This window comes from Oreochromis niloticus, linkage group LG3, assembly GCF_001858045.2.
Source record: "Oreochromis niloticus isolate F11D_XX linkage group LG3, O_niloticus_UMD_NMBU, whole genome shotgun sequence".
NCBI lineage: Eukaryota > Metazoa > Chordata > Actinopteri > Cichliformes > Cichlidae > Oreochromis > Oreochromis niloticus.
Window position 1 is genome coordinate 17,508,643 of NC_031967.2, and position 11,361 is coordinate 17,520,003.

Below are 11,361 nucleotides of genomic sequence, written 5' to 3' on the forward strand. Positions count from 1 at the left end.
TGAATGATTTGTAGGTCAGGTACAAGGACTGGAGTGAAAATGAGTCAAACACATCAGCGTATACATGTTTTAAAAATACACATCCCCACACAGTCAGACACTGCAAAAAGGTTTCATGTTTTTGGAGCGACACACAGCTGTTCTTTCTTTCCATCTTATTTCTCTCAGGTATTTGATTGCTTGCAGCTCAACACGCCACGACCCATCATGTCCGCCTGCCTGGCCCACCAAACCGCCCAGACCCATTCAGATCAGGACCACACCCCACTAGAGATCTGGGTAGCCCCACTTGGAGAACACAAACCATTCACCCTCAGGTGCAGCCAAGGCGGGTTGTCCTCCAGCTTACCCAGGAGGAGGACCAGGCCGTTACTAACCTGCTGAAACTGCACCATCAAATGGACGACTCAAACCTCAGTCTATTCCTCAGTCATCCTTGCGCTAAGGATGCTGAGGAGGGGTACAAACCTGCTCGTGGTGCACTGATGGAGGGAATGGTTTGGTCAGATGCAGAGCTTGAAGTCGCTGACACTCTCTCGAGTCAATTAAAAATAAATTATGTTGACTTGTTGAAGGCCCAAAACCGAAATGAAACAGCAAAAACTCCTCCTGGTCCTCTGCTATGCCCAGGCCCTCAAACACAGGAACCTGAAGCCTTACTTGCATTAGGAAGTAACGCCTTTCCCCTGAAGACATCCCCAGTGATCAAGAGCAAAGTGAGTGTCTTTGAAGGGTTTATGGAAGCAAAGGAACAGAGGCTCTCAGATTTGGAGGGGATGCCGTGGACGTGCTCCTGAGCCTCATGGATGTTGATATTGTACAGTGACTGTGCTAATATTTCTGTTCTCGACTTTTGTGTTTGAGCATTTTATTTGCACTTTACCCAGTTTTTGTTTTTGCACAGGTTCCTCTGACAGACGAGAACTTTGTAATGTTCAGTAAAAACGTTACTAAGAAACAAACCACCAGCTAAAAAGACAAAAGGTTTTATTAAGAGATGTCCCTGAAGGAGAATCACCCTCTTGTAATTTACAACATACTATACAGTTACAGTGTTTCCACAGACCAGACCCAATTTCTGATGCCTGCAGGGGGAGCTACAGCACACTCCACAGTCGGTACTGACAAGCTAACAAGCTAGTCAAAAGCACAACTACTAAAAGCATAAAAACATAAAGTTCAAGCACAGTTTGCACCTGCTGAAAGCATAAACGCCGTACTTCACAATTGTGTACTTTTGTTTCAATTAAAAGGCACTTCCTGATTTTATATGTCTGTTTTCTGGTGAAATTTTAAAACATTAACACTGCTGAGATGCAATGGGGGTTTTTGGGTTCTTTTTTTTTTTAAGACTCCTTCTGTTTTCTAATCTGGCCAACCAAGTGTCATGTAGCACTAAAAAACAGGGCATTATTTGTGTATTGACAACTAAACAACGTTTCCAGCCAACACCCAGGTCCTGTCTGAGCGTACGAGCGTTTGAGCAATGCCGTGGATGATTGGCATGTGAGTTTGGCACAGGAGTCTGTGAAGAGGTGTTGGCGTGGGGCTGCACAGAAAACAGGAAGAGGTGGATCCTTACAGTTAGGGAGATGTAGGACGTTATCCTCTGCTGTCGCATACTTTCTGTTTCTTCTGCTGAAGTAGTACATGCTGCAGCAGCTCGAGTGTGCGTCCGCCGTCTTGTCGTGGTCACCCTTCTGCTTTTACCTTTCGTTTCCTGTTTGCTAGAACTGGCAGCTCACGCGGCACAGTCCCTGAGTAACTGTTGCAAGTCTTTCTCAAAAGTGTCCATTTACACGTCATTTACTGTAAACATCTACTGAAGGGTGCGGGTCTTGCTGTTTGCAACCAAAGTCGCTGCCTGCATGACTCTGTAGCGCTCCCGGAGGTTCCTCCTCCTCACGTGTTCGTTGGTGATCTCGATGACGTTCGCTACGGGGAACCAGCCCTTCTGACCATCTGACAGGCGGTTCCTTCGTACCAGCCTAATCGGGGGGGAGGGAGAAAAAGAGAATGGGGGAAGGGCAGGAGAGAGGGGAGAGGACAAATAAGGGAAGGGAGAGATATTGGAGGTTTCTGCGTCGTCCATGCAAGAAAGTCAAGCAAATAAACTGCTAAAGCGAGGGTTGGAGGATGGAGGCAGTTATGAGGGTTGAGGCATATAAACAAGCAGAGTCGAGGAAGTGATAGAGTCACGTCAGTACATGTAACTTTTTCTGTGTGTAACCACTGCTAATGTTCAGTTTCGGTTTCAGCTGCAGCGGCTTGTTTCTAAAATAAACCTTTCCCACAGGATGCTCTTACCCTCGTTGGTTTGCGGATAACGTTGATGATCTCAGTGGGCTCCAGGTTGAGCTCGTCCGCTTGCTGGGCAATGTACTGTTCCACGCACTGCACCTGAGGACAGTCTGCCATCCCAGACACATATAATTGTAAACCCGTATAACTCCTATAACTCTCGATGTGTGTGAATTTTGTATGCGCTTGTCCTCACCCCAGTCCTCGTAAATCACTTCCTTATCATCTCTCTCTTGGTTGGTGGTGTTGGGGAAAGCTGCCATCCACCTGTCCATGTCTGACCTGTTGATGGAAACAGCCACAGCTTAGTCTCATACAAGTGACATGTAATTCCTGATGTAACAGTGGAAAGAGCTTTCACCTCCTTCAAGGTTCATGGAGGCGAGGAGGTCAAAATTACAGCAATGCTGGAAGTAAACAGAACAACCGTAGCAACCTGTTTCTGCTCGCCGCCTTTACGAGGGTCAACATGGCCCACAGTCTTCTGAATCTAAAAATCCTCACATTGCATGTTGGCACTTTAAAGACCCAGACGGAAAACTTTGGTTCTAAACATTAACCAGTCAGTCCTCTACTAGTATTTCCATGCAGAGATTTTTTTTAACAACTTTCTTTGAAAATGTTCTAGGAATGCTCCCGCATTGTATTTAAGTTCATTTAAGTTTAGCAAATCACTTTTATAACGGTTTGGTCAAGAGATCTTGAGTTTACCTAGATAAGTTGCCAAACTACCAATTAAACAAGCAGGTGTGTGTGTGAACTCAGACAGACACAAGGAGATACGCAGGGCGCCAGGGACCTTACTACTGTCCTAACCACTGCCCAGGCAAACTGTCCAGGGTGCTCTCCACCTCTCACCCTATGACGGCTCAGATAGGCTTCAGCCTAACTGCGACCCTGAGCTGGATAAGCAGAAGTGGATGCACGAATGGATGGACATTAGATGTTTTTGGCCTAAGTACAAATTTGAAGGATTTATTCCCTGGAGTCACACATTATACTATCAGTATAGTGACCAATATTGGCATTTTTCTGTGATGGTGTTAGAGGAAAACTATATCACCAAACTCACCAAAACACATCCTCAAAATGTTTGCATAAAGCATTATGGATTCTCTGGCCTCACTCACATTGTGGACATGTTTTGATTGCTCTGGATCACATAACACTGGGGATATTTTATAACCTGCAAAAACATCCTAACAATGTTTCCGTCAGATCATGTTGTCATGTGACAGCTAAACATCTGAGCTTCCAGGAAAATTGTTTGAAATGACAAACATCCTTTTTTTTTTCTTTTAAATGTTTAACTTCCCTGTAAGGTTGTTGTAGCAAGTCTGTCAAAATCCAGGACAGCTTTGGAGGGCAAGATCAGCTTGCTCTCCAAAAGGGCCCCCAGGCATACATCAGGGGCAGGAAGTATATGTGTTTGTTGTATTTGGTTCATAATTTCACTTCATTTTAATGTAGTGTGAATGTTTTTCTTTGGACTCGTTAAGCTTTTACTTTGAAAGTCAGAACAGCTGTTCTTCCAGGGCAACATTTTCAAGGAGTGACCAGACAGGAGTGTAATCTAGTTACACTTTTAGGCCAATGTAAACATGTTTCCTGGTGAGAACTGTTGCTTGGTGGATCTCATTTCTCATTTCCATCTCACATAGCCTTTGAGTAACTCTGATTGGCATGCAGTTCATCTACAATTTTTCCTTTTAGGAAATTAAATGTTTCTTTTACATGAGTCAAATTACCCGATTCATGCTGTTTCTATGTAAACAGCATGAATTACTTGAGTTGGACTTTGACTTCATGTCTAGTTTTTCCCTGATTTTCATTCAACATACTGCAGATTTTAGAGTCAATACACGCTGTTCACACACACACACACACACTCAGAGTCATCCACGACCACTCACTGAGAGGAGCTTTGATGAGCCGCTCAAACAGGCGTCCTGGTGGTTTTCCAGCAGCGTGAGATTGAAGCAGTGTTCGAAGGGGCTCCCACCGGTCCCACTTTCCTCTATTGGCTGCACTTGCACCAGAGAGCGATGGGCATGGTCGAGCACCACAAACGCTCCGCGCTGTTTGAGACAATGTAGACGAAAACTAATTACAAGAAAATATGAGAAGGGAACGGGTCTAGCAGGAAGCAGGTATATCGCATGCTGTGTATACTCTTAACGTCTAGCACCTTTGGCACGACCTTCCTTAAATTGAGGGAGTTTGGAGTTATTTAAACGAGTGATGACATGCATTTAACTCTTTCCCTTATAAAGACGACATTCGGCAGCCTCCCTGTAACCCTATTACGAGCTCAGTATATATCAATAAAGATGTAATAGTTTGGCAAGTATTAGAATAGTTTCTGGGCTTTTCCAAGGGTAGCTGCATAGGCAGAGACCACCCTCACTAATGTCTAATCCACACTGAGTCATTTTGTTCTATAAGCAGGCCTGAAACATGACAGAAACCACTCACTTCAGAAAGAGCTTCAAGAGTTACTCCTAACAGGCTTTCAAGGGGTAAAGAACTAAGAGTCCATCTTTTTTGTGGTCAATGACTCTTTTTCCTGTACTGTGACAACTTGACATAAGACATTAGGTCCATTGCTACATATAGAACATCAATATAAAATATTCAACCAGTGAGAAGAGTGCACAGACCACTCCTCCCCCTGTGACTCATTATTATTACTGTTAGTGTTTAATGATTAACCAAAATGTACGATTCTGAATTAGTGCGTAATCTGAGGCTAGGAAATATCTCCAGTTTACAGAGAGGCTTTAATATCCACTGACATCAAACAAATTTATGTAGCTGTTGTCACAGAAGCAGAATGATACATTTATTAAGCTGTAAAGGGACTGTAAATGCATCGCTTTGCTGTTGTGTACAATATGAAAATTCAGTGTACGCTTTAAATTCTAATCAGAATCTAACAGAACGAATCAATAACGCATCAATGAAAGTCAACAGATTGAGAGCATTTTATGTTGTGTCAGTTTTGTTTTTGGGCCTAACCCCTTTTTGGCAGCAATGACGAGCAGGTCGTTGAACAGGAAGAAGTAGACAGGAGTGAACTTTGCCCTCATGTTGAAGAGAGTCGCTCCTTTGGACATTTCCTGGAGCTCTCCCTTTTCTCCAGATATCGAGTCTGGGAGATGATGGGGATGGCCTGAAAAGGACAGACGGCATTTATGACTCTTCAAAACAAAAGAGATCGCATAACCTGAATACAAACGTCAACACTGCCGTTACCTTGAGCTTGTCAAACTCCAGTGTCGTAGAGATATGAATAAGCTCCTCCATCTGTTTCATCTTTCCCACCTCTGTGTTACAAATGTCAATGATCTGAAACAAAATGATGAAATCAGTTAGGAGATCCCTTTTATTTCCCACTTCAAAAAACTCCTCTCAACCGTCTTTATATAAAACTGGGTGTGTCTCACTGGGAGTATCAAGTTTATTCCTCTGGCTCTTTTAATAAACCTAATCTCACCCTGCCACTGCCCTCAATGGCACCTGTGACTCACTGAGTTGATTCAGTAGGAAATCCTTCATTCAGACAATAGCTGACATCTAATTTCCACAAGCATGCGGCCCACTTTAGACTCAAATAATCCGCATTTGCAGGCAGGCGGTTGAGGAGTGAGGCGTGTTTACCTTGGACACAGAGGCCAAAGCCTTTGAGGCTGTCTCCTCCTCTTTCGTCCCCTCTTTTGTTCTCTTCAGGATGTTCTGAAACAACAAACAACAACTTTCTATTTCTGTAAACAGACAACAGCATTAGCAGGAGACATTTTTCCACCAAATGCGAGCAAGGTTGTGAAATAGGGCGAGGTGAGTCTGTGTGTTTGCTTATAGGTTAAAGGATCAGCGAAGGCTAGAGTGTGGAAGATTATGCTGGAATGAGGGCATTCCACACGTCCGAACACCGTGATAAACTCATACTATTGCCTTTCACTGACCATCAGGAGAGAAGGGTCAGCTATGCACAATGTACTGTGGCGTTTTGTTTGGCACTTAAGTAAAGCACGTAAAGCTTACAAAGGCTGTCACTCATCTGTGAGTTGCTGAGCTTTTTCCTCTCACAAGAGAAGCAGAAGCAAATAATCAATTGTTCACTCTGTGACCTAAATATGCACTCACCAGCCACCTAGTAAGTATGGTCTTTACTAGTACAGGTTGGACTCCATTTTGCTTTCAGACTTCGCTTAATTACTTGTGACATAGATTCAACAAGGCGCTGGAAACATTCCTCAGATATTTTGGTCCATGTTGACATAACAGCGTCACATAGTTGCTGCAAATCTTTCTGCTGCACATTCATGATGTTAATCTCTATGTTCACCATGTCCTAATGGTGCTCTACTGGTTGAGATCTGGTGACTGTTAAGCCTGAAATATTGATACAACTGTGTTCATGTTGTTTTGAATGTTGCAGCAGAAATTGAGACATATCAGACCCGGGATCATTTCTCTCATCTTCTGTTGTTTAATTTAAAGCCCGGGCAAATTGTAGCCTTGGTTTCCTGTTATCAAGTGAGAGCAGTGGCACCTGGTCCAGTCTTCTGCTGCTGTAGCCCATCTGCTTTCGTGTTTAGAGATGCTCTTCTGCATAACTTGGTTGTATTGAGATGCTATCTCAGTTATTTTTTGTGGGAAAAATCCCAGTAAATACGCAGTTTCTGAAATACTCAGACCAGGCTGTCTGGCACCAACAACCATTCCACATTCAAAGTCGCTCTAATCATCTTTCTTCCCTACCTTCATGTTCTGTTTGAACTTCAGATGCCCGTCTTGACCATGTGTATGTGCACTGAGTTGTTTCCCTGTGATTGGCTGATTAGATATTTATAGTTAAGCCCAGAAAGATGATTCTAATCATCGGGACATTTCTATTATAATGGGAGAGACGTTTCATCACTCATCCCAGTGAACTGATCATTAATATGTATGCGTTATGAGCACTGATCAATGGCCCTGAGTACTATTCACAGAAAGTTGGGGATTGGCTGCAATCACAGCACTGATGTTAACTAACAGTGTAAAAAGGTGTGCCTAATAAAGTGACCAGTACCATATGCTAAGACATAGAGAGTAAAAACTGGGTGATGCTGCTCACCTCAATGAGCATTTTGATGCGTGTTATTCGCTGGAAGGGCAGTAGCAAGAAAGACATGAAGGGCAGCCGCTGGCACTGAGGCGACTCTTGGAGACGAGTGATGACTGCACTGAACTGCAGATTGCTCTTCCTGTAAATACACCACAAAAGTAATGATAAGGTAAGACTTTGCCTCCAGTTGACACAGTTGGCACCCTGCCAGCCTGCACTCCTTACAATCCTTTCTCATCGTTGCTACGTAATTCTCAGAGTCTGAACCTGATTCAAGTGAAACTCTGGTTTCTTACATGAGCTCAGTGAATATCTTTTCCTGGTAGATCTGGTTGCGTACGTAGTCGATGTAGGCGGGGAAGTTGTGCTTGGCGTGGTAGTTGATTATATCACAAATGTCAGAGAACACCACGTTCTGAAATATGCGTTCGTCCAAGTCTTTCAAGAATCTGTTGAGTCAGATAAGAAATTTTCAGAAATTGCAGAAAACTGTGCACAAGCCTGTTTTACCATAAAGAACAAGTAAGCTTTACATTCCTGTCCCACTTTAATCTTCAACAAGTGACCTTGCGGCACTTCACATCATAAATCACCTTGCAGTTTACGTTTTTTCTGTATCTCCCGTCACCCTTTTTTCCTCACCTCTCGCTGACCTCACGGATCTTCAGGATGTTGGAGAAGAGCGTCTTCCTGTCTCTGATGATCATTGTCTCTTCCAGCTCCCGGCTCTCCATGAAGTGTTCGGTCAGAACATGAAGAGATCGCAAGTAAGAGATCTCTGATGTCAGGACCTCAAACATACTCTGTCAGGAAGAAGGTGAACAAAGCTGCACATTAAAGGAAATCAAGATGATATGTTTATAGTGGAAAAAATTAAGATTTATACATATGAAAAAAAAAAAAACAGGCTGAATTGTGTTTTTTAAGACTTGAATCTTTCGGTCAACAAGGCTCACGAAAACTTAATAAAGCTGGAAAAGTAAGACAGTAATTAAATGCAAAGTCCAGTTAAACAGTTGTGGTCAGACGTTTCCATCCACTCCACTTTAATTACTTTAAAATAACAACCTTTTTTCAAACCAAAATGTAAAAACATGTACATACACTCACTTAAATCTTTTAATAAGTGGTGCTCAAGGTTCTACAACGTCTTTTAGCTTGGCAAGGGCAAAGCCCATTAACTTCTTATTAGTAATCATAGTTGACTACAACTTTCTCTGTGCATAAAAAGGATTTGTCTGATTGAACAATGTAAAAGACCAGTGAAGATCTAAGAAGAAGAGTTACACAAGCTGTCAAGGGCTGTTGGGAGCTATTTATAAACACCTAAAATCCAAGATCATCATTTCAAACTATTGTATGGATGTGTCAGTAAACGTCTGGAAGAATACACAAACTGTCGCCCTCAGATGAGAAGAAACTGATTAGCAAGAACCACCCAGGAACCACCAAGGCCCAAGCCTGTGAGGAACTGGAAACTGCTGAACAGCAGCATCCTGTCCACAGTGAAGCCAGTTTCACCATGAACTGAGAGGGTGTTGACTAAGAATATGTTTCCGCTCCAAAATCAGGCTTAACTGAAATCTACAAATACACAGGTAATACACAGAGACAAGACTGAACTATTTGGCCACCATGACAAGAGGAATGTAAACATGAGGAGTTTAAACCTGAGAACACTGTAGCAGCTGTTAAGCATGGTAAGCATGGTGGTGGTAGCATCAAGCTCTGGGGCTGCTCTGCTGCCAGTGATACTGGTATATTGCATAAAGTGGCTGGAATAATGGAAAAATAACTACCTCGAAATTCTTCAACTACCCTCAAATCAACAGCTAGATACTTAAAACTTGGACACAGCTGGGTGCTTTGACAGGTTGATCCTAAACAAACATCAAACTTGATGATGGCGACCAAAAGTGTCGAGTCAATGTGCAACTTGTCATTTCACTAAATATTAGTAAGGGGTGTATTTAAGCCTGTATCAGGTCAACTGGTCCAGATCTTTTAACTGTTCCCAGACTAAGATTTCAGTCTGCAGAGGGTGCCTTCAGTTAAAGCCTGCTGACTTGAGATCAGTGATATCTGTGCATACATTCAAAAACAGACTCAAAGCATTTTTAATCACACAGGCCTAAACTTAATAGGTGTTGTTTTGTTTTGCTCCTTACACCAGCTTAAGGCATTGCAAACCTACACAGGTTTTTATTTTCTGTGTTAAGCATGTTGAGTGTCATTATTATTGTATGTATGATGTTGACCCTGTGTGGTTTAGAGCAAATTCACAATTCTTGTTTTTAGATATCATTAAAGATACATGCTGTAAAAAGAAAAGTTCGAAGAAAGCATTAAAAGCCCAAAATGTCAACAACTGCAGGTCCAGATATAATTTATGTTTTTGTAAACTAATCTGTTTATATTTTTTTTTTTTTTATCTATAGATATTAAACATTATATTTCAAATTCAGCTCAATTAAATCCAACAACGACTCAGTTTATTTGTAAAATAAATTTATCTCTGTGATTCGGCTCCTGGTAGCAAAAAAACACAGGAACATGGGCTATATGAAAGAAATAAAAACTGCAGTTGGTGCTGCTAAAACCCAAACACTTTGTGTACTTCAAAGGTTATTTACCTTTAAAAATTCTGTTACTGGCACTACAACTTTATAACTAACTGTAAAAGCTTTTCTGAACTTCATACCGGGTGAATCAATATTATGTAACAGCAATGAGCTAGACAGTATGACCAAATGAACTCTAATTCATGTAAAAGCATTATATTATTATTTAAGATGTGTTTTAAACCTTGATCCTGCATCTCAGATTTCTCCTTTCAGCCTTTATTGATTTGTCTTTGTGGAGCCTGTCTGCCATGCATTATCATCTCCTCTCCTCCACTCCCTCACCTCCTGGTACTTGCACTGGTCAGAGCTGAGATTCTCCAGCACCCCGCTGTCCCGCACATTTGGGAGTTCCTGCCACAGAGTGCTCTGAGTCGGTGTGGGCACCGGGCTGCCCCTCGGTCCTCCATTACCAGTCCCGAACCCGTTTCCGGTTCCAGTCCCAGGTCGACGACCGGGGTGGTCCATAGCATAGTCCGCACTAGTTTTGCTGATGTTACGGCAAACTGTCTGGCGCCGGATCTCCTTTGTGATGACAGAAGCCCGGTACGTCTGGTAGAGAGGTTCTGAAACAGGGAAACGAGTCAAACATTTTCTGGATTACTACGTATATTAACAAGAATCACTCTGATTCCCAGTGGAGCAATGACCTGCATAATCAGTTATCAGTAAACCAAGAATTACTCATTTAACTTTTTGGTGATGTTTTAGGCTTTCCTTTTTTTTTAACTTGAATTTTATTGGTACTTTAAAGCTATGTTTCCATTTTCATGCCTTAGATTTAACACTGTCACCGTCACTCTTTACTGAAGAGTTTCCCAGCAGCATCACTTCCTGCTGGGAAGTAAAGCCTAAAAAATGTCAGAACTGCATCTTTTTAATTAAAATGCGTCGGAGTGACAAATAATAAAGTAATAAATAAATTTGTACAATCAGTGATTGGTTTAATGAGACTAAATAAGACTGTGCTGTATATAGTACATAATCTACTGCATCAGGTACTTTAGAATTAGGACAACATAAATACATCTTAATGGAGTAGATGAAAATACTGATGAATATCATTAGATTCAATCACACTGACGATAATGTGCAAAGAAACCAATTAAATGGAGACAAACTTTATGGCTCATAGTAAAATTCACCTAATGTGATTCTAACTGGAACTAGATATTAAAATCTGTTTTTTGTAGGGAAAACAGTTCATCAGAGGACCATTCTTAAGTGGGTGAAAGGTTTCAGACTGCAGGCACATCCTGTTAGCACCTGTACTCATGTTTTACCAGCCTTGGAGTTTCAGTATGTGGAGAATGTGACAAGGTGACA

At 42.0% G+C, this 11,361-nt stretch overlaps 1 protein-coding gene across 1 annotated transcript; it reads right to left on the minus strand.

Moving 5' to 3' along the window:
• Positions 1-2,324: 2,324 nt before the first annotated feature.
• On the minus strand, positions 2,325-11,035 carry LOC109199228 (rho guanine nucleotide exchange factor 15). Its single transcript, XM_019354558.2, has 9 exons — positions 10,321-11,035; positions 8,057-8,217; positions 7,711-7,863; positions 7,424-7,553; positions 5,962-6,036; positions 5,557-5,649; positions 5,320-5,473; positions 2,498-2,583; positions 2,325-2,411 (listed from the first exon to the last, which is right to left on the minus strand). Exons 1-7 carry the CDS (start codon positions 10,501-10,503, stop codon positions 5,387-5,389), a joined length of 882 nt encoding a protein of 293 aa, XP_019210103.1. The 5' UTR covers positions 10,504-11,035; the 3' UTR covers positions 2,325-2,411; positions 2,498-2,583; positions 5,320-5,386.
• Positions 11,036-11,361: the final 326 nt, after the last annotated feature.

Bases quoted from the DNA above. Each gene is read 5' to 3' on its own strand.
- LOC109199228 (XM_019354558.2), bottom strand. From the start codon at position 10,503: ATGGACCACCCCGGTCGTCGACCTGGGACTGGAACCGGAAACGGGTTC. The intron at 5,650-5,961 runs GTAAACACGCCT...ATTTTGTTTCAG, and splicing joins CTTTGGCCTCTGTGTCCAAG to ATCATTGACATTTGTAACAC. The intron at 5,474-5,556 runs GTAACGGCAGTG...TGTCCTTTTCAG, and splicing joins TGGAGTTTGACAAGCTCAAG to GCCATCCCCATCATCTCCCA.